General features: G+C 40.3%; 1 protein-coding gene and 1 long non-coding RNA gene across 7 annotated transcripts in view; both read left to right on the top strand.

The window, feature by feature from the left end:
* The window catches only part of SYTL5 (synaptotagmin like 5), an 88254-nt gene extending 69519 nt beyond the window's left edge, over positions 1 to 18735 (top strand). For 3 of the 6 annotated variants that reach the window (XM_077171808.1, XM_077171815.1, XM_077171803.1), the window contains exons 10-18: positions 733 to 837; positions 4973 to 5038; positions 6055 to 6233; positions 7564 to 7666; positions 9859 to 10020; positions 13102 to 13210; positions 14480 to 14615; positions 15491 to 15699; positions 16307 to 18735. In XM_077171808.1, the coding sequence (XP_077027923.1) occupies positions 733 to 837; positions 4973 to 5038; positions 6055 to 6233; positions 7564 to 7666; positions 9859 to 10020; positions 13102 to 13210; positions 14480 to 14615; positions 15491 to 15699; positions 16307 to 16449 (1212 nt within the window). In that variant the 3' untranslated portion in view covers positions 16450 to 18735. The remainder of the gene's footprint in view (positions 1 to 732; positions 838 to 4972; positions 5039 to 6054; positions 6234 to 7563; positions 7667 to 9858; positions 10021 to 13101; positions 13211 to 14479; positions 14616 to 15490; positions 15700 to 16306) is intronic. The other 3 variants (XM_077171819.1, XM_077171821.1, XM_077171826.1) reach the window with 3 other exon arrangements.
* A 2-nt stretch (positions 18736 to 18737) lies between these two features.
* Positions 18738 to 25760, top strand: LOC143692194 (uncharacterized). The gene is made up of 2 exons (XR_013180058.1): positions 18738 to 21749; positions 25415 to 25760. It is a non-coding gene; the product is annotated as an uncharacterized LOC143692194 (long non-coding RNA).
* Positions 25761 to 26052: the final 292 nt, after the last annotated feature.

The following is a 26052-nucleotide window of genomic DNA, read 5'->3' as shown; positions in this document are numbered from 1 at the left end:
GAATCCAGTATTTCTCTGGTTAGCTTCAAAGAGTGAGAGCAACTAAGCAATAGAGAATGAGGTGGGTCAAAAGGTGAGCAGATATAAGGAACTTGAAAATCTGACTTCCATTAAAATTAACAAAGTCTTTCAAAATATGCCTGCCATAAGGCTTAGGGAAACACTGAGATTTCCAAGCTATGCCTAATAGGATTATAATTGTCTGCTGGCATTTTTTCCTGTTATTTTAAGTAAAAGTTAAGAGTCCCATTAGGACCATCAATCACATCTAAAGATTTGGTTTAGATTTTACTTCATTGCTGTGTTTAAATGATGATTTTTTTTCTGCATATAGGTTAAAGATGCTAAACTTTGGTCTTGCTTATTAAAACTCCAGCACCTATATGAAGCTGTTCAATTACTGATTTCCCACCTTTTAATTATTAATACAATACAGAAATGTATTTACTTTTTAAAATGCTTATCAACTGGCTTTATATAAGACATGAAGTGTATGTGTGAGGATCTTCAGTTCTTCAACAACTGAATCCTGAAACCACAGCTGTCTCTTCCCCTTATGCTCTGTTTCTGTGCAAAGATGTGGAAAATGTGAACCAAAATTCCTTTACAGGAATTTGAGTGCACCCAGCTCCATTTTCCTAAAGTGGAAAACCTGTGAACCAAAATTAAGCGACAGAGATTGACCAAATACAGTGCAGAACACAACAACTAAAGTGCCTGTTTGTCATTTAGGGCTATCTGGATGAAACTGAAGAAGATATTGATGACATAGTGGCCTCTTGTTATCCAAGAAAGCATGAACATATGACAAGTGGATTATCAACAGTAAGATCTTGGGTAGAAAACATGCATTGTCTTTCCACAAAAGACCATATTTCCTCCAGAAAGGAATATATTTCATATCACTTATCACATTCATCTTTCATTCTACACTTGAGAAACATCTTTTGACATTCAGATAGACTTTCTATTATATTGTTAATGCTTAAAGCTAAAATGCTCTCTGCAGGGCATGGAAAGAGAAAACTATTTTGCATACTCATTAGCAGACTTGCTCATATGCTGGGGTTATCATCAAATTTACATATGGAGAAGGCAACCCAAAGGTGTTTGCAGTGTGTGACTGCTCAGCTTTGCAGAGGAGCACTTGATCTTAAATTACGTTTGTCTGTGTTTGCACACATCCCACTTCCATGGAATCATTGTCCATCCCCCAGCTCAGTTTCTCTCATTCTTCATGGCATGATTCCTATGCCACCCCCATCTGGAAAGTATTTCCCTTTACTGCAGGGGAGGGGTGCTTGGGGGTTAGGTTGGTGACAGTAAAGGGGTAGCTGCACCTGATGGTAGCAACAAAATTGGTACAAGAAGGTTCTGCTGTTGATTATGCAGTCTGTTAATCACTGGGAAAGAAAATAGATAACAAAAGCAGCCTTTGGCATGTCTAGTTTATTACCATCTGCTGTGTACCTCATTTTTGGGATCTGTGGGCAACTGATAATATCTTCAGAGAGTCCTCTCTGGCCACTCTTCTTTATGGCTTTATGTGTCTAAGAATAGCTCTGGACTGCACAAAGCTGCAATAAACTCTATGTAGAGTGTGTGAGTGCTGAAGAGGATGAAGAAAGATGAGTCTGAATACTAAAAGAGAGGAGAAAATTATTGTCTTTGACAATAACCAAAGAACTGTCCTTTCTAGATTGCACCCCCATCAGTCTCTGTGCAAGCAAGGCCAAGGGAATCCCAGTGAAGCTCTTGATCCCAAAGAAATGGAGTTGGCTGAACTTAAGCTTGGTTTACACAGGGAGGAGAAAGGGCTGAGAATATTAACATCACAGAGCATTTTGATGTCTTAGATCTGGCTGTGTCAGACCATTTTTCCCCCTGATTTTTGCTGTTCACAGAAGCAGACACACCACATCTGAGCACCTGTAGCCTGTGCACTCTGGGCTAATGGCACCCACTTAGCCAGGCTGGCAGTGACTCACAGCCTCCAGTGCCTGCTGGTCCCAGGGATTTTACAGACAGGATTATTTTCATTTCCTCTGAATATTGATAGGAGGGCTGCAGGGGCTTAAGTGTTTTCTCTAATTAAGGAACTGCATTTAGAGATCCTTCCCTCTGTGCTTCAGGCAGCACTCTGTCCATGTGCTGAGTTCTGTCCTTTGCTGTAGATTTCCCTCTGACCTTTCTCTTAAGCAAAGTGCAGATTTTCCAGGGCTGTAGGTTTGAGATAATCTCACATCTCAATGCTCCTGTTTCTCTTTACTCACCATGACATGTTTTTCAATGTCACTGCATGTAATGTTAATGGCAAAGTTGTGAATGACCAGCTGCTTCTCCCTGCAAGAGAAGGGCTATTTGCAGGTTCATTTCTTTATTCCCCTTAACTGTGTTGCTAACATTTTCCCATCATATTTTTACCTTCACTTTGTTTTAAGCCTTTGAGCCTTCTTGCATAGTATATTTTTTATCCTGTGCTATCTGTCAAATGACTGTTAACTATTAAGTCACATTGAAATAATCTTATTAATGAACAGTAGACACATAATTGTATGTCCTTTCCTTTCCTTTCCTTTCCTTTCCTTTCCTTTCCTTTCCTTTCCTTTCCTTTCCTTTCCTTTCCTTTCCTTTCCTTTCCTTTCCTTTCCTTTCCTTTCCTTTCCTTTCCTTTCCTTTCCTTTCCTTTCCTTTCCTTTCCTTTCCTTTCCTTTCCTTTCCTTCCCTTCCCTTCCCTTCCCTTCCCTTCCCTTCCCTTCCCTTCCCTTCCCTTCCCTTCCCTTCCCTTCCCTTCCCTTCCCTTCCCTTCCCTTCCCTTCCCTTCCCTTCCCTTCCCTTCCCTTCCCTTCCCTTCCCTTCCCTTCCCTTCCCTTCCCTTCCCTTCCCTTCCCTTCCCTTCCCTTCCCTTCCCTTCCCTTCCCTTCCCTTCCCTGTCCCTTTCCCTGTCCCTTTCCTTTCCCTTTCCTTTCTTTCCCTTTCCTTTCTTTCCCTTTTCCTCTTTTTGTTTCTTTTTTTTCTTGAATTTGAAGTAAGTATGGCTAGTCTTACAATGAATATTTGAGGAAGTGAAAGAAATATCACAAGGGATAAAAGACACTTGAAATCTACTTGCAACATGAATGAGTGGAAATGGAAAGTGATATTGAAGAGAAACTGTATCTCAGTGTCAGTCTTTTATTTTGTGTTTTCCCAATGCTATTGCATGAAGTGTTTTAGAAATTTAAAAATTTAGTTTTCTCTTCATCCTTCATCCTCCACATATTTATGTGGTGCTGTCAAGACCCACCACATCAGTGAGACTAAAATGTTCCAGTGCTTTACTGCAGCAATAAGATATGATGCAAAACAAATATAATTCTTAGTGAGGTATCAAAATGAGACTCTGTGTCCTTCAAATGTTGTTTGCTACTTACTAAACAGAAATATGAGTATTTTTCTTAGGGATTTTACATTTAGTGTATGCAATCTCCAGTGTAAATTCTACAGAACAGAGTCTGGGAATGGGGATCAAAAGGTGAAGTTTATCAAGTCTTACTAAATTTGTATAATTTTCTTCATGTTTGGCAAGCAATTCAGAAATTGTGTTTGCATGAATTCAAGGGTCAGGTGCCATCTGTTTGTTTCAGACCTTCTATCATGGCTTATTTTTTACCCCAGCCATTTATCCCTTACTGCCTGCTTACATAAAGATTGAGGAAAAAAGTATTTAGATTATAGAGAGAAGTGTTTGGAGTAGAAAACAATTCCTCCACCTCCTTGTATTGGTATAACCTCAGTTTTTTGGGTTTTTTGGTTTTTTTCTGAAGTGGGCATACAAATTGTTGCAGGGATAATTTAGGCATTTTTAGCACATACTGGAGTGGTTAAGTTCCCTAACAGTATAAAAGGATATTTTCATGTATTTTAGAGGTGGAAATGTATAAATGGTAAAGACTGGAATTTAGCTCAAGGCATGTTAGAAGTTGGAGGAAATACATCACATTGGTTGGTATGTGTTGATTATTCTCCACTAATTTTAACCAGTCCAGTTAATGGAATTTCATACAATTATAAAAAGTATTAAAAGGACGAGCATTTTTCTTTATTTTTTTTCTTAATTAAGGATAAAGCCAGCCAGCATAAATATATCAAACCCATCTTTTTTTTTTTTTTTTTGCTGTTCATTTTTCCTACATGGGGAATAAAATTAAATTTATGGGTAATAATTGCTTATGTAAATAACATTTTTTCCTGTCTGTTGTTGTTTACCACACTGACACAGAACTGTTTATCCCTTGAGCCTCCTGTGCTGCAGGGGCCTTGGGCAGGGTGCTTGGAGAGCTGGATTTTGTCACAAACCAATTCTTTCTGTGTGGCTGGACTTTCCTTTCCCTGGACTGTGCCCTCCCCTGCAGCTGGCAGGGAAGGAGATGGATCAGGACACAGTTGGTGAGATCCTGCTCTGCCAACCAGACAAGGGAAAATGTGTCCCCCAGTATTGAATTACCATAATTTTTTTCCCAGAGAGTGACATGTTTCAATGTTTTAGTGCAATTGTCATTTGGTCTAATGAATTTCACAGAGAAAGTGCCCTTTCTTGCAAAGGCACTGATGCTGCAAACAGAGGAATTCTTAGATTTTGCCTGGCTTCAGGGAGGAGTGACATGTACATGTAAATGAGAACAAATCCAATGTACTCCATTATGAATCCAAACCTGCTGGGCTACTGTTCTAAAACATAACTTTTTTTTTTATTTTGATACAGAGATGATACAGTAATTACATTTCTATGTAATGACTTTCAACCATGCATCCTTCAGTATTGAATTCTCTCATTTGGTGATACCTTTTTCTTGCTTTCTCACTATGGCTTTGCAATAAAAACATCCTTTACCTTTCTATGTAGATAAAGATGTCTCACTGCACTTACTCTTTCTTACTACATCAATCTAATGCTCTTTTCTCTTGATCTTTTGCACTGCCTTCCTTAAAGAACTCCCCAGAAGGTTCTGACAGAAAATGGACATATTTAAATGTTCCTGAAGCAGATGGTGACACTGTGAGTTCTCCTGAATCCTTTGCTCTAGCTTACTTTTAAGTTTTCTTCTCTTAAGGTTTCTCTCTCCTTTCTCCCTTTTTGTTGAAGACTGTACCTGGGTGTCTTGCAAGGTTCCTGTGTGTCAAAATGTAGGTGGTTATACATGTTTTGGAGCAATTTTATTCAATGGCTCAAAAGGAAATGCACTCCAGATTTCTCAAATGCTTTTGGTTCTGGCAGTGTGCATATTTCTCCAGTTTTCTTTAAAAAATATTAATTTCTTCCCTAAATGTAAACTTTTGGAAGAGGGAATACTCATAGCAGTACTCTGCATTTTATGAGTGTGAAGAAAGAGGGATTGAGGGATGATACATTATGCTGTAGCAGAAAAAAATGTGGTGTTATTGATAAAAATTTTTGACTTTACAAAATATGCAGAAATGAGGTAGGGGTTGAATTTTGCTTCTTCTTTTAAAATTGTTAATGAGAGACAGGTGCCACTTTAAATAAATGTGGTTTTATACTATCTCCATTATGGGAAGTATCCTTGTAAGTTTTTCTAAGGGCTCTGTCAGCAGTTGTCTCATAAGACTCAGTAAAAATGAGGTGACCAGCTGAGCCAGAGAAGTGACTTTTAAATTTTTTTTTTCTGCTTGGAACTTACATGAGCTTACAATTTATGTAGCCTGTCTGCTCTTCAGTCCATATATTAATTACGAGGTGGTAATTTAGATTCAGTCATGTTTATAAATAGGTTTAAGTCTTGCATGGAGAAACATCTGCCTAGACATTTAAACTACTATTAACTACAGTTCTTATTCCCTTCACATCAAATCATGGCAATTCTGTTCTCTGATATATCTGTTTCCATAGCAAGTCCGAAAGAGCGTGATGATATTGCAAGGATGTAGCTTTATGGGAAAAAAAAAAGACAGAAAAAAAATTATAATTAAAATTAAATTAAAAATAAAAAACCCCAGATGTTGGGGAAGAGTAGAGTGTTTCAGCCTCTGAGCCCTTTTTCTGTTCCCCTCCAGACCAGCATCAACAGCATGGTGAGTGTTTACAGTGAGACTGGCGACTATGGCAACGTGAAGGTCAGCGGGGAGATCCTCCTCAATATCAGCTACATCTACAAAACAGGGGCCCTCAATATCCTGGTGAGGAGCTGCAGGAACCTGGCCATTGCAGATGAGAGGAAGCAAAGGACAGACCCGTAAGCACTGAGAGTTTCCTTCAGCTCTGCTGGGGTGTCCCCTGCACATCCCGCCCTGCCTGGACCCAGGCTTTGGGACTCAAGCCTGGGAATTCACAGGATGCAGTTGGTTCAAGCAGCATTTTGGTGATGGTTGGGTTTGGGCTCCCTGTGGGAAGGGCATTTTATGTGTGCTTCTTAAGGAAACATGCACCTGTTCTGGGAAACAGTAAGATTACTTAAATTATCAACCTGTTTGATACTAAAAGGGAAAAAAGTATGAAGGAATAGGCAGGCAGCATCAAGTTTCTTTTACTTCCATAAACAAAACTGAAGTATATGAGAGGAGTGATGTTCTGGAGGTGAGGATAAATGGAAATAACTTTGTATTTTTGCCCATATACTCACATTGGAAGTACCATGTTTTCACAGAATTCACAGAATCACTGGGTTGGAAGAGACCTTCAAGATTATCGAGTCCAACCCAGCCCCAACAGCTCAACTAAACCCTGGCACCCAGTGCCACATCCAGTCTGTTTTTAAACACATCCATGGATGGTGACTCCATTGCCTCTCTGGGCAAACCATTCCAGATCTTTATCACTCTTGCTGTAAAAAACTTTTTCCTAATATCTAGCCTATATTTCCCTTGGCACAGCTTAAGGCTGTGCCCTCTGGTTCTGTCAGTGCTGCCTGGAGAAAGAGACCAACCCCACCTGAGCACAGGCACCTTTCAGGGGAGTTTAGAGAGTGATAAGGTCACCCCTGAGTCTCCTTTTCTCCAGGCTGAGCACCCCCAGCTGTTTTCTAAGTTTCTCATCATAGTTTGCAGTATAATATGTAAACTCTCTCACCAGAAAGTAACAATTAATATCTCTAATCATGGTTGATCTGTGGTATATAAATTACAAATTTTTTAATTAGCTTTTATTTTTAGTATATATTTTGTCATATGTTGGTAATCATATATGACGAGTTGGTAATCATATATGACAAAAGGCAAATTATTAGGAAAGCTTGTTGCATTTCTGAGAATAAATAAATTAATTTAGCTCTGCCTTTTGTTATTCTGGTCTTATCTAACTTAATGTTTGGAGGTAAGGGCCATACCTCTCCACGTTTTGCATATTCTCTGTGATCTGTTTACACTCTTCATACTGCAAAAAATAATTTCCTCATATGTGTTGCTGATGCAGCAATGCCAGCCCTTTGCTCAAGGTGGTCATTTTATACTCCTGGCTAACCCTCTGCTCCTTGCTCTGCAGCTATGTCAAAGCCTACCTTCTGTCAGCCCTTTGCTCAAACTGGTCATTTTATACTCCTGGCTAACCCTCTGCTCCTTGCTCTGCAGCTATGTCAAAGCCTACCTTCTGCCTGACAAGTCCCGCCAGAGTAAGCGCAAGACCAAAATTAAAAGTAACAGCACCAACCCAGAATTTAATGAGACACTGAAGGTGAGAAGAATCTCTCTCTCTCTCTCTCTCTCTCTCTCTCTCAGGCTCTGATGAATGTTTCACTTGTGCTCACAGGTATTTTCTCTATATCTTCCAGTACAGGGATTAGAACTTGGAAGAAATGCCTCTAAAGGGAAGGTGTTTAAGCAAAAGCATCTAGCAAACCTAGGAGTTGCAATTTCTGGCTTTCAGCATTAAGGAAGTTTTGTTTGGTTCTCTCCTTTATGGTTAAAAATTCCATTAGTTTCCATAGATCTCTTTCAAAACTGTTGATGTTCCCATCTAGCCTGAGCTTAGAGTTGTTGAAAGCACCTTAAAGATTTTATATGCCTGATGCTGAAACAAAGCTAGATTAGAACTTTCTGTCTAACTGATTTAGAAGAGAAAATAACATTTTGCAGTAAGACCTGAATTCTTCTGGGAGGTTTAACTTATTTTTAAAGCAGAACTAACTTTGATAACAAAATGTTAGCATCTGCTTCATTATTTGTCTTCTTAAAAACCCTTGGTGAAGGTAATTTTGTGTTGCAATGGGCTTGATGTGCTTGAGGACACAGTGCCCACAGCTCTCTCCTTCCTTGCCCTTTAGCCACCCCCACCAGAGAGGCTGAAATCTTCTGAGCTCCTCACCAGCTGCTCACTCACCTCCCTGGCTCTGTGGTGCAGGTGGGAATGGGGGGATGCTGCCCCTTCACTGCCTCTCTGGCATCTTGATCTCCAAATTCCTGATTGCTCCCTTTCCCACCAACTGGAAGGAGTTATCCAGCAGGCTACCATGAAACCAGAAACTCCTTTTAGTTTCTTCTGATTTCTTTTTATTTCAGTTACATTTTAAATAAGTTTCCTGTAATAGAAGCAAATAGATGTTCCCTGGCTGGTGTACTTGGCTTGGCCTGGCTACAAAACCATTTTGCAGGCGCACACGCTCGGTCAGGCCGTGCTGCTTGCCAAGGCAGAGACTTTTTATAGCCTCATTTTTAAATGGTATAGAGTAAAATTAAGGCTTGCCTGAACTGGGAAAAAAATAAAGAATTAGATTTTATTTATCAAGTAATATAGCACTAAACATAATTGCAGGGTGAAGACAGGACATAAAATTTTCTCAGAAATACAGATTATAACAAAATGTGTGTAGATAAGGAAGGGCTGTTCATCCCAACTGAAAATCCTGTTAAAAAAAAAGAAAATAAAAATAATTAAATCTGTCTTGTATCTTCCCTCTTTGACTTTTACTCCATTGTTGCAGAATATGAGGTTTCTCACAGTGGAATAGTTGGCATCCAGGGTTAGGCACAGTAGATGTATCTGTACATAATTTGCCAACTGACCTGACTGGCTCAGCTTTTGGACAGTATTTCTCCATGTCCAGATATTGTTCCTGATGCAAAAATAAGACATCTGGGTTTCTTCAGCTAACACTAGGAGAAGGGTGAATGTCAAGGAAATAATGGGCTTTTTGCTAAAAGTAGAGTGTGCAGAGCCAGAATTCCAGATGTTTATAATTTTCTGTGTATTTGCTAGACTACAATGCTAGTCTTTTAATAGCTTTGATATATTAATATCTAGATGTGAGTTTTTAAATAGCTTTGATATATCAATAGCTAGACATGAGTTTTTTAATAGCTTTCAAACCCAACAATGGTTACTGGTAGGCTCAGTGCATGCCTTGCCCATGCTGATATATGTATTTTCAGGACCATTTTTTGTAACCTACAAAGAAAAAATTGGAAATGAGAGGCTTTTCTGGAAAGCAGTGTTAAGCAGACTCTCTTTAGGGATGAAAGAACCAGTGGGGTTTCTTCTTTTCATCAACCTAGGTGTTGATCTCCTTCTTTTATATAAACTTGTAGGGAATTAAATTGTAGGATAATATTTTTAAGCATCATAATTTACTTTATAGTCATAAATACTCAGTAAATAACACCAAAAAAAGAAAAAAGCCACAATAGTGATAGAATTTATGTATACATAAATTATCACTGGATGTATACAGCAAATAAAGATTTCACATTAATATTATGAACTTTCTGGCTTGATCAATCATGCTTGCAAGGAAAACAAATCTCTCGTTCATGCTCCATTTGTTAACTGCTCTGGGCTTGGTGCAACTGAGCTAGAGCCATAAAAGACTTAGTGGAAAATATTATTTCTGCTTATTCTGAGAGTTTCCTTTTCTCTTTTTCTATTGGTAGTATGTCATCAGTCACTCACAGCTGGAAACCAGGACCCTGCAGGTTTCTGTCTGGCACTATGACAGATTTGGACGGAACAGCTTCCTTGGGGAAGTGGAAATTCCATTCGATTCCTGGAACTTTGAAAATCAGGGTGATGAGTGGTTTGTGCTCCAGCCCAAGGTAGGGGTTTCCAGGACTGGTGAAAGTGCTGTGAAGCAAATTTAGCAAGAGTTAGTTATTTTTTTTCCTTTGGAACTTTTTTATAAAGCAGGACTTTGTAAGTGTCTAATGTGACAATTAAGAAATTTCTTATTCTTAATTCAGCAAAAACTTGCTGGTTTTAAAGTCTTCATGAAATTTTCACATATGATTGTTTACTTAAAAACAATAACAAAAAAAGCTTTTAAATAAACAGTAAATTTGTCCTGTAATAAATTCCAATAAAAAATTACTTAGTAAATACATTAATCTTTTAAAATAGCACATAAAACAAATAACTTTCCTACCATTCCCCTTACCCAACCCTTAAGAGGTTATTAAAGAAACAAGTTTTATTTTTTTCAGTTCAAAGTGCTTTATACCTTTCAGATGTGACAAAACAACTTCTTGATGACTCTAATTCACCTTAACTGCAAAGGCACCAGAAAAAGCTTCTGAGCCAGGAGATGGAGAAGTCTGTGAAGCAGAGCATGCCCTGTGCTCAGGGGAGGGCAGGGTGACTTCTGTGCCCAGGGCTCCCCTGCTTTGGTGAATGTTTTCAGTTTTGGAAGAGATTCAAAGAGCTGTTGTAAACTAGAGGATTAAAGGCTTCTCTCTTGCTTGCCCCTGCAGCAGCCACAATCCCCAGGAATTCCAGGGGTTTAGAGTGACATTAAAGTGTATCTTTCTAATTTCAAAAAAATATAAGTTGTGCAGCTAATATTGTCAAGGTTGACTAGATGATTTGTTTTTTTTATGTTCATTACATTTAAGGAAATCATATTATCTTTTGGGTTTCAGGAGAGAGTGTTTAATTTCTGCCTTTCTATCAGGTGGGAGATGGACCTATTTGCTCTGTAATTAATTTTTTGGTAATTTCTTTAATCCTAATGGGAAAATAACCAAAATAGTCATGAAGCTCTCCTGCTCAGGAAAATAAGTAATGAGTCACTAAGCATTTCAGCCAGTCCAGCTGGAAGGTGGTGTCTGATTATTTCCAATACCATTAAAAGGATTTTTAAATTATTTTACTGTCAAAGAAAGCAAACACAGAATTGGCCTTGTCTGCCTCCTACGCTGTTACCAATAATGTTTCTAAACTTAGAACACTGCTGAAGTTTTTGATCAACAAGGGTGATATTAAAAAAAAAAATCAATTACTACTACTAAAAGAAGCAGTAGTTAATATCCACACAAAAAATACACACAATTCTCCTATATGGACCCCTGATAGGGACAGGAATGGAGGAATGGTAATCAAACATTTTCTGGGATTTATTACAGTGCTTTGTTTGTTTTATCATGAATCATTTGGCTGCTTTAGTGAAAAGGCTGGAGACTTGAAGATGTGTTTCTTCTATGAGCATTGAGACATCTCTTTTCCAGAGGAGGGTGATTAAGTCAGAAAAAGCAGAAAAATAGTTCTGTGGCTAAAGAGAGGACAGAGTATAGATAGAGTCATGTGGGTTTGGAGGAGAGGCTGACAAATTTTTTTCTGGCATTAGGACTTACACAATTGCTCGTCCACTAGTAGAACTAAATAAAAAATAACCTTTGATGCCTTTATGGGAAACTTGATCCTAAACTTGCTTAGTTTAGGCCAAAAGTGAGCTGCCTGACTGGCAAAATGTAGATGTGTAAATTATTCCACAGCCATTTACTACAGGTTTTCTTTAGTCCTTTGTTGTTGCAGCTGGCATTGGACACTGGGGTCAGACAGGAGTGTTTTTCTCAGTGTGTAGAGCAACACAGCAGTGCCTGTGCTGCTGTAAAAATGCTTCAAAGCCACAAAAGGGCCCTGTTGCTGTGGCTAAAATTCTCTGTCCCATCCTTGAGTGCAGACTGAGCCCAGTGAGTGGTCAGTGCCTCAGCCTGGAGTCTGTGAGGTGAAGGCAATGCTGACCCTCTGCACACACCTTAGGAATTCCTGGTGGGGTTTTTCTGCTTTTTTTCTCTGGGCAATAGAATTTTGACCTTCGTGGGATGTCAGGAAACAAGCTGAATACATTTCATAGAAGGTCAGACATTCACAGGTCAGACATTCCTCCACAAACTGTTCTTTAAAGGCTTCTGTGGTGCCTCGTGTGCCTCCAGCAGTGCTGGAGGATCCTCTCCCTTTATCCATGTCCTTCATCCCTGTGAAGAAATCAGGAAGATTTCTTCATTTGTACCCAAACCTAAGCACTGAGGCATGTACAGAAATCACATCAGAGAATCACAGAATGGTTTGGGTTTGGAGGGGTCTCAAAGATCACCCTGTTCCAATCCCCTGCCATGGGCAGGGACAGCTCTCACTGCACCAGGCTGCTGAGAGTGGTCCCAGCTCCACCAGTGAAGTCAGAGCTCCCTGTGTTGCATCCAATGCTTTTAAAATGTAATTTCCAACTTCTTGCAAAGTGAATGGAAGTTCAGTACCCTGCCAGTGATATTATTTTAAAATAGATGGACTGCAGAGCATTGGTTGCGTTCTTCTGGGTAAGATTTAAACATTTATAAAAAAAGATGCAGAAATAATAGCTGTGTAGAAAAGAGAAAGGACAGTGGGAATAACAGTTTTTAAGAAGTTTTTCTGTTTCAAAGCTGCACTCTGCTCTCCCTCACCTTCATTCCCTACACATCCAGTCAAAGAGTGACTCAGGATGGACTTCTCCAAAATCCATGAAACTAATTATATTTTAAATCCTGACTGGTGCAAATAAGGGCTGACTATCAGCTTAAATCAGTTATAGTTTATATACTCAGGGGTTTTTTTTGCTGTTGTTTTTTTCACTTACTCATGCTAGATAACTCTCTCTTCTGTGTGTTCACTGAACAGTGTCTAATGCCCCATGGGTTTATTTTTCTGAGAGTTTGCATTCCCAAGCTCAGAGAGTTTTCTAAAATGTGATTGCCTCCAATTTGAATGTCTTATTATCTGAAAGTGGGCTGATACATCTTGATGTGTTTAAGAAGTGTTTAAAGCACTCTATAGATTTATTGCTATATTTCAACAGAATTAAAAGAAAAAGTTGAATGATTAACCTTGGCTGGATTTCTGGTTGGTTTGGTTTTTTTCCTCTTCAGGTGGAGGCTGTGACAGATTTTGGGCTTCAATACAAAGGAGAACTGACAGTGGTTTTACGTTATATTCCCCCAGACAGAAACCTAATGCTTCCTCTGGGACAGTTTCAAGGTAAAACAAACATTAATAATGAGGATTTTAAAAATCATGTGATGATGATGTATTAAAAATCCTCAATTAGGGTGAAGTAATGGTACTGGTGAAGATTGAAATCATACTTTAATATGCTCATTTGTAGAATCACAGAATGTTAAGGGGTAGAATGGACCTGAAAGACCATCTAGTCCCAAGCCCCCTGCCATGAGCAGGGATCTTCCACTAGACCAGGTTGTTCAAGGCCTTATGCAACCTGGCTTCAATAGTTATGGGTGAAAAGGAAATTCTGAACCATGTGTATGTTTCTTTTGCTTCATCCTTTTCTCTTACACTGAACTTAAGAAGAGAGAATGGAAGAGGAATATGCAGTCAGTGGTTGATGCCTGGCTCTGACTTAATTAAAAAAAAATCCAGACATTAGGTAACATGATCAAGGGAAGCCACAGAGAAATAAATTGTCTGCATTGTGGTCTGAGAGTTCTTTTCTCAGCTAGTTATATACAGTGCTTAGCTGATCAAGTAAGAGACCTCACTTAGTTCTTCATGCTTAATTCACATGAATCTGTCTCCTCATTTTCACCTATTTTTCTCACTGCTTTTCCTCTGCTCAGTCTTACTGTATTACTGCTGCAATTTAGTCCTGTAAAATCTTATTTGAGATCTTCAGGGTGAGCCATTATTTTCATCAGCAATGAACAAGGGAGGAGAGTTACTCTCTCTTTGCATTGTGTTAGCATGAGGAACAGCAATCCTCTGAAGTGAGAGCAATCACTGGGCAGCACCTGAGTGCACATGGATATCCCAGATGCAGGTATATCACTGTCTCAGTGATAGTATTGCTTGTCAGCATTTCCATTGAATGGATTAGATTTCTTTCTTTTCCTTTTTTCTTTTTTCTTTTTTTTTGACAGATGATATTCCCTCTACTAGTAGTAAGGTTTACTGAAGGTTTGCTCCCTTAAAAGTTCATTGTTATCAGCTCAGTCCAGATACAGCCTGCATTTTTTAAAATTAGTACATTTTAACATCATCCTGATGATTACTTTTAAAAATCTAGCCAAGACCATTTACATTTTTAAATCAGTCTTTATTATTATATTATAATATATATCATATATCAGTATATTATCAGGATATTATATCAGTATATACTGATATATCTATTAGATATTATATTACACCTATTAGAATGTGCTCAGTGCCTCAGCCTGGAGTCTGTGAGTATATAATATATACCACAATATAATTTCTGATTGTAATTTTGCAACTTTGTTCTATGCCTAGGAAAGAGAGGCTTCAAAAAAGGAAAGAAAGGAGATTCTCATCTGCCATCTGGAGGCATATTAGAAGTCCTCATCAAAGAAGCAAAGAATTTAACAGCAGTGAAATCAGGAGGCACATCTGACACTTTTGTTAAAGGGTTTGTGGGGTTTTTGTCTCCTTTTTTTAATGACTTCACTGGATCTAATTTAAGATTTGTGTCACATGCCTGTAAGCATGTGGTACACCAAAATTTTACATAGTATGACAACATTTGTGTGTTTTTTTAGACATGCAGCATTTTGTGTTGGACACTCAAAATCCAAACTACACAGAATGCTTGTGTTTGAAAAAAATTAACCAAATCCTGCATCTCTCATTATAATGGATTTCTCATAAATGTAGGATATGCATTATAAATGTTACATTTAGGAACTAATAGATATCTTAAAACATTTTTCTTTGCCAGTTTTTGCTCTGAATGCTAGTTTTCAGGCTTGCTGATTTCTAGATATGTTCCAATTCATACTAATGGGTGGAGTGTTGTTACTGAACAGGGTCCACAGGAAACATCCTGTCTTTAATTCCCTGGAGGAGCTTAGAATTTATCTTGATCTTCTGCTGTGCTTAAAATTATCAGTCAGTCATACATTTTAAGTAGAAAAAATAATTTTAATTCCTTTCTGGACAATCTCTTCTTGCACTTTGAGATAGACACTGGACAAGATGACTCCAGAGAGGTCCCTTCTAGCCAATGTTTTTATGACTGTCTATATTTAGCCTCACTGAAACAAAAAGTTTTTGTTTGACTCCTGGGGCAAGAAGACCTAATTCCAATTCTGCTTGTGGTAACTGACACTGTAGGTATGAGAACAAATGGAGCACAAATGCAAAATAAGCACTTGAGGTAGATGTTTAACATAATACCAGTGGGGAGATGGGGTGCTGATCCCATTTGAGCTTCTACATGATTGTTATACATTATGAATACAATGTGAAAATCCATTTCCATATTCACTTTCCTTTATCTCCCAGGTACCTGCTCCCAGATGACAGCAAAGCTACGAAACACAAAACTCCCATAGTAAAAAGGAGTGTGAACCCCCAGTGGAATCACACCTTTGCCTTCAGTGGTTTGAATTCAGGGGACATAAGGAATGTCTGCCTGGAGCTGACTGTGTGGGACAAGGAGTCACTCTCCAGTAATATTTTTTTGGGAGGTGTCCGTTTGAGCACTGGAAATGGTAAGGTCCCATCTGACTCGTGTTGCTTTTCTTATTCTGCTCTCCTCTTTCCTTACCCCACCTGATTCATGTGTATGAAGAACAGAAATGTCACTGAGTGTTTTGAAAATACACAGGAAGTTGTGGAATTTGAAAATGGAGAAAAGGCAACATGTGGATAATCTGTAGATGATTTAGTTCTTTCCTCCATGGAATGAGACACAAAAATTATGTGCCCATTTGTATTTCTGCACAGTCTAAAAGAACTGTGAATACCTTGGGAAGCATTCCTTAGCATCCCAGTGAGAGGGAGTCAGCTACTTCTGTGCAGCCTTTCTGCTGGCCATGGTGTGAGCTAGAAGAGGTGTGAATCCATTCCCCCTGTGCTGGGAAAAAGTTGTTAGTGGTGCAGTGTGGGGAGGTTTATGAGCCTCTGCCCATGTGCCTGAAGGTGTTCAATGACAAACTGGTGCTCTCCAGGAGCTGCCTGCTTTCAGTGCAACTCCCTGTGTGCAGGTGCAAGTGTAAAGTGCTCATCATTTCTCTTGCACACCGTTGTAGTAAATGAGGAGTGATGTTATCCAACTGCTCCTAAAATGGCAAATGCCCATGTTTTTACAATTGCCAGGTGTGAGCAATGGCAAGGAGGTTGACTGGATGGACTCCCAAGGGGAAGAGCAGCACCTCTGGCAGAAGATGATTGACAGCCCAGGAGCTGCAGTGGAAGGGGTGTTGATGCTGAGATCCAGCATGGGGAAACGCAGGCTCTGAAGGACTTTAACTGTGGGGGTGCCACAGCTGCTCCTGGCTTCAGGGGTGTCCAGGCTCTTGTCACTTGGCCCATTTGAACCTGAGAAGGGTTGTACCCTTTGCCTTGGATATTAAGGCTCTGAGTGAGACTTTAATGCATTCTGCACTTTCATGCACACATTCCTTACCCAGGCTTCTTGTGTGAATTGTTTCTCCTGAAGCCAGTGAGAGCTGGACCTTGCACAGAGATCAGACTGGCTTCCTCTGTCCCCTCTGGTGGCTGGTGTGCAGCTGATGAGCATTCTGCCTGAGGGCTGCTCAGAGTGAGCAAACTCTCTTGCTGGTCATTTAGTGAGTGATGCCAGGTTTACGAATCTCCTTCTGGCTCAGGGATGGCCCCAAAGGCAGCAGTGGCACAGAACAAGCAGATTCAGAGTGAGTCTGTGCTTTGGTGTTTGTAAATCAAGAAGCCATAATGTTCTGAAGGACAACAAACAGTGTTTGTTCATCGTGTTTGCTTGTTGGGCTGTGCAGTGGTGCAGCACGACAGGCTTGGGACCAAAACCCAGTGTTGCACTGCCCTAGAACCAGGCAGCAGTGAGCTGCTGGGCAGTGCTGGTGTCCTGGCATCCTCTGGGTATTTTAATGCACATGTATCAAAGGCAGACTTGGTTCAACGTAGTCAAAGAGCCTCTAATGAAAATAAATCATAACAAATCCTCAAACAGTTTCCAGAACTGCATGATGCTGCTGTTTTTCATTCAGTTGACAGCTCTAGCCAAGACCTTCTGATGTCATTGAACAGAGGGAATATGTCCACATGCCAGTCCCCATCTGATGTGTTGCTGAGATGAGACACATGCCAGGTTTGGACAGATTTAGCTAAAACTTGATTCAACAGATTGTATAGAACAGAATGGGATTAAAGCACATGCCAAAATGATTTGCATCACTGTAAAATCTCCTCTGAATGGGCTGGGGTCCCATTCAGGCCCATGCACATTATTTATAATCCAAGTAGGACATTTTTGCTCCTGAACATCCCCCAGTGGATTTAATGATGAGTGGGTCTTGGCCAATGCAATCATTAATCTTACTAACCATGACAATTGTTCAACAGTAATTTTGTGGTCCTCAAGGTGTAAGACAAAGGAAGATCAGGAAACTGAGTGAAAAGCATTTCCTCTGACCTTTCCACAATTAGAACACAGCTTTCTATTTGCACTGGTAAATTCACCTATAGCTATTCCTACATTTTTCCCCCCAAAAGTTTATTGCAAGGAATCTAGATTGAACAACAGAATACAATCTGGTAGCTAAGCAACTACAGCTGGAGATTTTTACATCTGTACTTGTCCTAGTGTACAATTAAGTACGTGTATTTAGAGCTGAACTCAAAACCTTAAAATGTAATATTAATTTTTCTCTTTTTAAGATATTTTATGCTGGTTTTTGTTGGAGTGGCTGGAAACTGCAGGAAAGTTTACAGCCAGTCTTTTAAAATCATAATATTATTGGATTTTAAAAAAGTATTTATTCATGTTGAAAACAGTAGTTTTAATAAAATTATTTGTTTCATTATGCATAAGTTATTTCAAAATTCTAATATAACTTTCAAAAGTCACTGGAGGTATTGCTTGCCCAGTTGGAGACTCGCCCTTTTCAGAAATTACCAAGTCATCTTTGAAACTGAAAATTTTCCCACAAAATCTTAGATTGGGAACCAAACATCAGTGGTTACTCAAGAAAACTGACTTCATTTTCCTTCTTTATCTTTTCTTCATTTTTGTCTGAAGTTCAGCTGAAATTGGGCAGTGAGGGCAGTCTAGTTTGGTTTTAGCTGACTTTTAATTTTTCCAACCCAAATGATTCTGTCATTCTACAAATCTGTGCCACAGGTGCTGTGAGATGATAAATTAGAGCACAAATATCAAGCACACAACATTTTATGACTTTGTTCTTATCACCATAGTCTGTCTTTAATATTAGATTATTTTTATCAGTATCTTCCAAAGTGACCAAACCTAACTTTTGACACCTTAACTACCTCTCTCTTTAACAGAATTGTTTTGAGTTGTCTTGGTTGTTTGTACTACAAACCTGAATTTATTTTGGGAATAATAATATTACATTGACATGTAGTCATAAATTTGTTTTTTTTTCCTTTTGCTAGAAGTTGTTTCAAACAGATAAACTTGTTGAATGTAAAGAAAATGGTTCCTTGAGGTAACATCCCAGCTTAAGTTGTAGAGGAACATTGGTCTGTTGAATAGTTTGCTTTGATTAATTTTGATGGTGAAAATGGCAGGGACAGTTGTGCAGCATAGTGTCACTATAAAAGCTGTCACACTCACCAGAGCCTCAGAGAGATGATGAGCATCAGATAAACACCAGAGCAATTTGGAAAGTTTTGCTGCTCTCTGATGTTATCAGCCCATTTGTAGGAATCATCTGATTTATGGAAAATGTCACATTTAATTATGTCTCTCATCTCTTTGTTCTCTTCTTCTGTAAAGATGGTTTATGGTTTGGAAAAAGCACAAGATGATTAACTGCAGATGTGATTTCTTGTTTCCCGGATATTTGAATTAATTGCCCAAAATTGTGCGTCATCATGCACTGTGTGTTACCAGGCTGAACAAAAAAGACAGAAAGCCAGGAATTAGACCAAGGCCTTCTTTTTCTATCTGTATTTATAATATTGAAGGTGCATGAATGGTTTATTCAAAGCTAATTTTCGGGAGGAAATGGCCACAATTTTAACGCTGATTCATAAACTCGTGCCCTGAGTAAACAGATACAGCAGAGCTGATGTTTCTGAAGTCTTTCTCTACACAGACCTGAACAACTGAAGCTGCATCAGTGGAGAAGAAATCTGCTCTATGGTGGGTGCAGAAAATGTGTTACAAAACACATTTTACTCTGCTACATATTTTTCTAGCAAGGTTTGTGATTAAATATTGAAGGTTCAACCCATTAAGAAGAATAAAAGTGCAACTTTAGCTGTAAAAGGTCAATTTGGGCCAGTAAACACATCTACAGACAGTGCCAATAACTATCAAAAAGAGCTGATGCTTTTTGATAGGCTTTCCAGGCCCTGACAGCAGATTTTGGCATCCAGCCCTGCTCTCTGGTGATTTTCTCTATCAGCTGAATGGGGACTTCACGCTTCTAAACCTCCTTGCATGTTGAGATTCCAAAACCAGATGAAATAGGTTTGAAATGTCCTTCCTATCTCCTCTACCTCCACCATGTTACACTTGAGTGAGGTGAAAGGAAAGCTGCAAAGACCAGGGGCTGCTGTTGCCACCTTCCTGTGCTAATCCAAGTGCCACTGCCCTCCTTGGATGCCTTTCAGATGCCACATTTCCATCCTTCTTTTCCAGCTGTAATGGTTTAAGAGAGAAAGCATTAGGATGGTGAGCATGTTTTGATCATGGTACATTAGACTGGAAGCTTCTTCTTCTGTGCCTCTCCAATGCAGATTATGCTGAGGCAGCATGAATTAAGCATTTTTATATATTAATTTTTGATTTTTCTTTTCCTGACTGGTTAAGCTCTGCTAAATGCAATTATTCTAAACAGTATTCTGCAAAATATCAACTCAACTCTAACAACACAGCAGCCTTTGAGCATCCACTGGTCCTAACAGATAAGGAGAAGTAACAGCAGGGTTGCATTTTAGTCTGGTGTAATTTTGACTTCTTGATGGCTCTGCACATTGCCAAGCTCCAGGAATGTAAAGTTTTGCAGGTTTTTTTGTAGCATCCATGAAGAGAAAACCTGCTTGGGTTTCTTACAGCTTTGGAGAAGAGACCAGAGCCCTGTTTCCACAGCTGTCTGGTTTGTGGGCTCACACAAGATAACAAGAGTTGTACCTGAATCTTTGCAAGGGTTTCTCTTCCCTTCACCCCTCCCTTCAGTTCAGCAGCCTGACCAGAAGGTTCTCCCTGGACTCTGATCCCCAATATCTGGGAGGAGGCAGCATGCACAAGTGATGGGAGAGCCCCACTTATTTTCTTCTATATGAGGTTAAGACTGAAATTTTCCTTTGCTAACACAGTTTTTCAGCACTTTGCCACCATGACATAAACAAGTATCTTCTGAGAGCTGACCCATGCACTTTATAAACTATTTTTCCAAATAATTAGTTGTTTTTTTCTCTACCCCCAGAAATGTTAACGTTTGAGAGCCCTAGTGAAATGATGGTGAATTCCAGAACAGGATGCAGACTATTATGTGCAGTGATGCCCTTTACCACTGCTCAGCAGGAGATGCTCAGAAGCATGCTAACAGACCCTTACCACTGTGCCCATGAATCTCCTCCCTGATGATTCCATGTTTTCAAATGCTGTTTAATAAGTGATAATACAGTGTTAATTATACTGTGTATATTAACACTGGAAACTGAATCTCAGCTTGCATTTTAGGTGACTTTTTAGGTTGTTTTTGAAACTCACCCTGGCTGCATCTTGACCTTTTATTTAGATTATTTATTTCAACAACCCTACTTTGTGGCAATAACATTTACATGGCTGTGTGCTACTGCTCCTGACAGCTCTCTGTATATATTTGAGAATAGTTCTAATTGTTGAGGTTTGCCTAAAGCCAAGCATAGTCATTTGTTGCAGCAATTAGAGAATGTCACATATCCCTCGTGCTGCCTTTGTTCTGCTAAAAATCTGTTGCTAGCCATTTGTTTAATCATTCTGGTGGACATGAACAGTAGTAGCAGTAAATGGCATTGCAGTATGTTAAGTTTTGCCCAAATTGAGACAAAGCAATGTTTTCTGCTGAGAACATTTTTGTACTGTGCATTGTTCATTGTTTTGTGGACAAAGATGGCTGGTAAGACATTTACAGCTGTTGTCAAGATTTCTGTAATGTCTTCTAAATTAAAATACTGAAATGCTGCTGTGTCTTTGTCTCTCCTAAAATGAATTACAGGAAACTATGTCTCCCAGGAGTATCCCATATTATCTCACTGAGGTAAAGACATCTCTTATATGTGATGCCTAATGCAGGGGGCCTTGCATGTTTTTGGAGGTGAGACTCCATTGATGGTGTCTCTGTCTCTCCTTTTCTTGTCTTAAAAGCACTTAAAGTATAGAAATTAAACTATTTTTGATTTCATAAGCATTACATCTGATTTCTTTTAAATATGCAATTCTAAGGAAAAGGAAAATATAGCATTCTCTTCCTCCTTGCTATAAAATTATTTTACATGTATATTAACTCTGCCTGTTCACCAGGTCCTCCCCTCCATCTCTGAATCTCCTGCCTCTTCCCTAGTTCAAGGTCCTGCCCACCTGAACATCCAGGTATGTTCAAAATGCATATTTTCTGTAATTTCTGGTCCTGATTTCTTTTAAAATTATTATTATTATAAGAAAAATCAACAAGCATTCGATCCCTTAATTTACACTTTCAGCACAGTTGTGCTCACTTCAACTTTCCTCAGAGCTGAGGGCTCTCTCACATCTTCTTGTGGTTCTCCTGGGCTTTTGTGTCTTGCTGTGCCTTCCCAGTGAGAAAGGGGGCAAACCCTGGGCTCAGGGCTTGTGCTGCCTCTGGAGCATTCTGAAAGCCTGGCTCAGTTCCTGTGCCCAGGTTAAGGGGAGATGAGCTCTGCAGATGAGCTCTCAGTGCTCTCTGGGAGTGGTTTGAGCTCAGGGTCTTCTGCCCTCACACCACTCTTGTCTGGCTCATCCCTGTGCTGGTTCTGGCCTTTATGGGCAGGTCAGACACCCAAAAACTGGAAGGCAGCTGCAGGTAGGGGAAGAGCCCCCCTGCCATTTCTCTGCTCTCTGTACCTTTGCTCAGAACTGCACTCAAGGACTTGCTTGGGGGTCTGGAAGACATCTCTGTCACTCCTGTACAACTGAACATTAGTTCCTCCTCCCCTTCTCTTGGAGGTGATAGATGACTAATTATCCTTGTAATTATCCTTAGTATGGGCCATGCTAATTATTGAAATTCAGGTTTTGGTTACTTTCTGGCTGCCTGGGTGGCAATGGGAGGCATGTTGGTGACTAGATGTGCACTAGCACATTCTGCATGGACACTGGCATTCCCATTTGCTCCCTCTGTGTTTCACAGAGCATGCAGCAGCTGGGTCACTGCTTGGAAGAGGCCAGAGAAAAAACACATGTGCTCTCCTCATCTGCCCATGTCCTCACTGGCTCCTCCAGACCAGGCAGCCTTGCTGCTCTCTGCCTTCCAGCACCTGCAGCTGATTTCCCACTCTTCCCTGCACCAAGCTGCCATAAAAATGTCCTCCAGCCACAAAAGGGGAGCGAGAAATGGGCAGCAGCTGCATGGCCAAGAGGAGCTGTGCCACCTCCTGACAGTGTGAAGCACTTATTGCTTCCTGTGGATGTACAGCAGGAGCAGAGACTGTGGTGAGTGGCTGGAAGTGATCAAGCACTGAGATTGCACAGCCTGAGCTCTATTATTCCCCCACCTCAACTTAAAAAGTGGGTTGTGATCATTAGAGTATTTAAATACACTCCAGGTTACTCTTTAGGCTCTGCATTTTCATTAATTATGTGATGCAGTCTGACTCATGCTCTTATGTAAGCACTGAGCTGTAATGAAGTCCCATGTTGTGGTTGTTTAGAGCAGAGCTGTGAAGGATCACTGGTGTTTTCATTAAAACACAACACTTTCTGTCCCAGAGGGCTTTGAACTTCAAGAATAGGGATGTGCAACTTCAAATTTGTCTCTCTTCTGCAACTGTAGAGGAGGTGTGTGACAGCAGGGATTGTTCTCATCTAATTAGGTGGATTATTAGGTAGAATCTGGGGAAAATCAGGCCATTTACAAAATTGGTTTTTTGCTGAGAAACTGCTGTCTCCCACAATTTATCTCAATAGTTTTGTTTGTAAAAGATGCTGCATGTCAGGAACAGTAATTCTTTTCTCATCTGAAATAATTGAAGTCATCTGGTTCATACTCAGAACCTCCAGATTGATGTAGGAACCTCCAGCCCATGACTGTATCCACACACTGTGATGTGTCACTTCTCCTGCAATGAACAGCCTGGAGGTGGGATGGAAAGGGTAAGGCTCATGGCAGGTCTAATATTCATGTTTTCAATTAGATTTGCATTTTGACAGCTATGGTAGGATTAGAGCTATAGCAAGAAGAGTTGGGAGTATGAAATAGACTCCAGCCATTGTAACTTTGAGGGAGGAGAATTTTTTGTGAAACCTTAAAAAAAAAGACGTGCACTGGTGTAGATACTGAACCTTGCTTATGCAGTGTTATTTTTCTGGGACCAGAAGTGTACAGGATGAGTTACTGGAATATATTTGCATATATAAATGCTGGGCTAAAGCCAGAACTACTAAATCCCTTGTTCAAACACTCCCAAAAGGCCATTCTACCAAATCCCTGCATACCATACATGCAGGCTGATTTGACTCCAAAACAGAGATGGTACATGGTATTTTTCACTGCTCCCCACAAAAATGTCCAACAGAAAATGCAAGAATCCTTGTATTACTAATCAAGAACAGCTTTTCTTAATCACAGGATTTTAAGAGATGTTCTGTGCAGAATATAACTAGTAATCCAATCACTCACACTCTCCTCCACTTAATTAAATTTCCTGTAACAGCCTAGTGATTGCAATCACTTCCCTGATTGTAGCAATTGTAAAGCCCTGCTCCTGTTCATGCAGTCAGGGAAGGTGACTGGATGCACTGACTCTGTGCCTAAATCAACATGGAGCAGCAGCAGATTGGAATTGCAGCAATACAGGAGAAAAATCAGACCCGAGATTTTTGTTTTTGTAATAGATTTTAAATCATTGGAAATCAGTTGTTCTCCTTTTTCAGTGAGAAAAGTGAGGGGAAAAAAACCCCTAAACCTGTCCACTTGTGATTCATGCTTTAAGCATGTGCATGCAAAAGAACCTGAGTGAGAACTGGGGCTGCAGCAGTCTGTGTATGGATGTGCCCTTGGGCTGCCTCTGTTCCACAGGCACAGAATCACAGAATGGTTTGGCTTGAGATCATCTTGTTCCAATCTCCCAGCTGTGGGCAGGGAGTCTTCCATGCTCCAGAGAGCCCCATCCAACCTGGCCCTGAAAACCTCCAGATTCCTGGCCCTCATCACCCTCAGAATTTCTTCCTACCATCTAATCTAAACCTGTCCTCCTTTAGCTTAGGGCCTTTTCTATCACTGCATGCCCCTCTGAAAATCCCTCCAGCCCTCTTGCAGCCCCTTCAGGCTGCTCTAAGGTCTCCCTGGAGCCTCCTCTTCCCCAGCTGACCAGCCCCAGTGCTCTCAGCCTGTCTCCATGGCAGAGGTGCTCCAGCCCCTGGGCCACCTCAGAGGCTCCTCTCTGGTCTCCTCCCACAGTCCATGTCCTTGGTGTGCCCAGCCCTGATTCCCTTAACCACTGACAGAGGGAAGGCAGCCTGGGGTACAGCTGCGTCCACCTCTCACCCTCCTTGCTCCTTTACAGTGGGTTCAACATTTATTTTATTTGTTTGGTCAGGTCTGGAAAAGAAATGGCATTTCTGTGATTTCTGTCACCAGTCCTGACCTTGTCCCTTGCTCCTAACAGCAACGCTTGGAAAGCCCAGGGCTTCCTTGGCCCTCAGCTGCTCATCCTGGCAAACCCTTGCCTCTCAGCTGCTCATCCTGGCACCACCACCTGCAGAGCTCAGGGTGTTTCCTGCTCTCCTTGGCCTTTGGCACCAGCACTGCAGGGCCAAGCCATGCTTTCACAGCTGCTTTTGGGTGTTCAGCAACGCTCTGCTACCACTGGGAAGCAGATCATCCTGTCCATGGCATACCCCCACACAGCTCCTCCTTGATGCTGTCATGCTTCAGCCCACAAATTAGCTTTTGCTTGCTGGTGTCAAGGCTGACTTACCTCTCTTCGTATCCACTTCCTCATTAGTTCACTTGCAGGACCAATGTTTTTTAAAAGTTTTCTTTTTTTTTTTTTTTTTTTTTTTTTTTGTTATTTCAGAGAATGCAAGAGACCAAATTCTGGTAAGGATTGCTTTAAAGATGCTGCTGAAACTGTTCTTCTGCTGACACCACTGTAAAATGTAAAACTCTACCTTATGGTCAAAGTCAAAGAAGCATTTGGCTGAAAAAAGACTGTGCTCTTGAGGGGCAAGAATGAACAGCACAGATGCTGGGTGCTAGTTCAGGCAGTCAAATTGTGTATCATACCCTGTGAACAGGCATCCAAACTGAAACTCACAGTTTTCACTCCTCTGACACTTGTACTCCTCATGTATGATGTGTATTCTTTGAGTGGATTGTTGAGACTCGGGGCTGTAATAAAACAAATCAGTTTTTTTGCTGTTCTGATGGCCTCCTGGTATTTTTTTATTAAACAGGGAACTTTTTTTTGTTAATTTCAAAGTGATGACTTGCAAACAAGTATTTTCACAGCTCTGGAAGTGACAAATCCTTGATAATGTTTCCCTGGAGTGATGTTTCCCTGCCATCAAATCAACAGCCTGGTCTGTCTCCAAGGTGAAGGGGGGAGAAAAAAGTCTGCTACTCCAAGACTGTTGGACATTAAAAGCCAGAAGCAGAAGTGCAGCAGGTAAGAACATATGCTCCCATTAAGAATTGCAGTACATAGGCCTTAGT

The sequence above is a fragment of the Agelaius phoeniceus genome, chromosome 2 (genome assembly GCF_051311805.1).
Source record: "Agelaius phoeniceus isolate bAgePho1 chromosome 2, bAgePho1.hap1, whole genome shotgun sequence".
NCBI lineage: Eukaryota > Metazoa > Chordata > Aves > Passeriformes > Icteridae > Agelaius > Agelaius phoeniceus.
The sequence above is the reverse complement of the archived record's forward strand: the minus strand, read 5'-3'. Positions and strand labels throughout refer to the sequence as shown.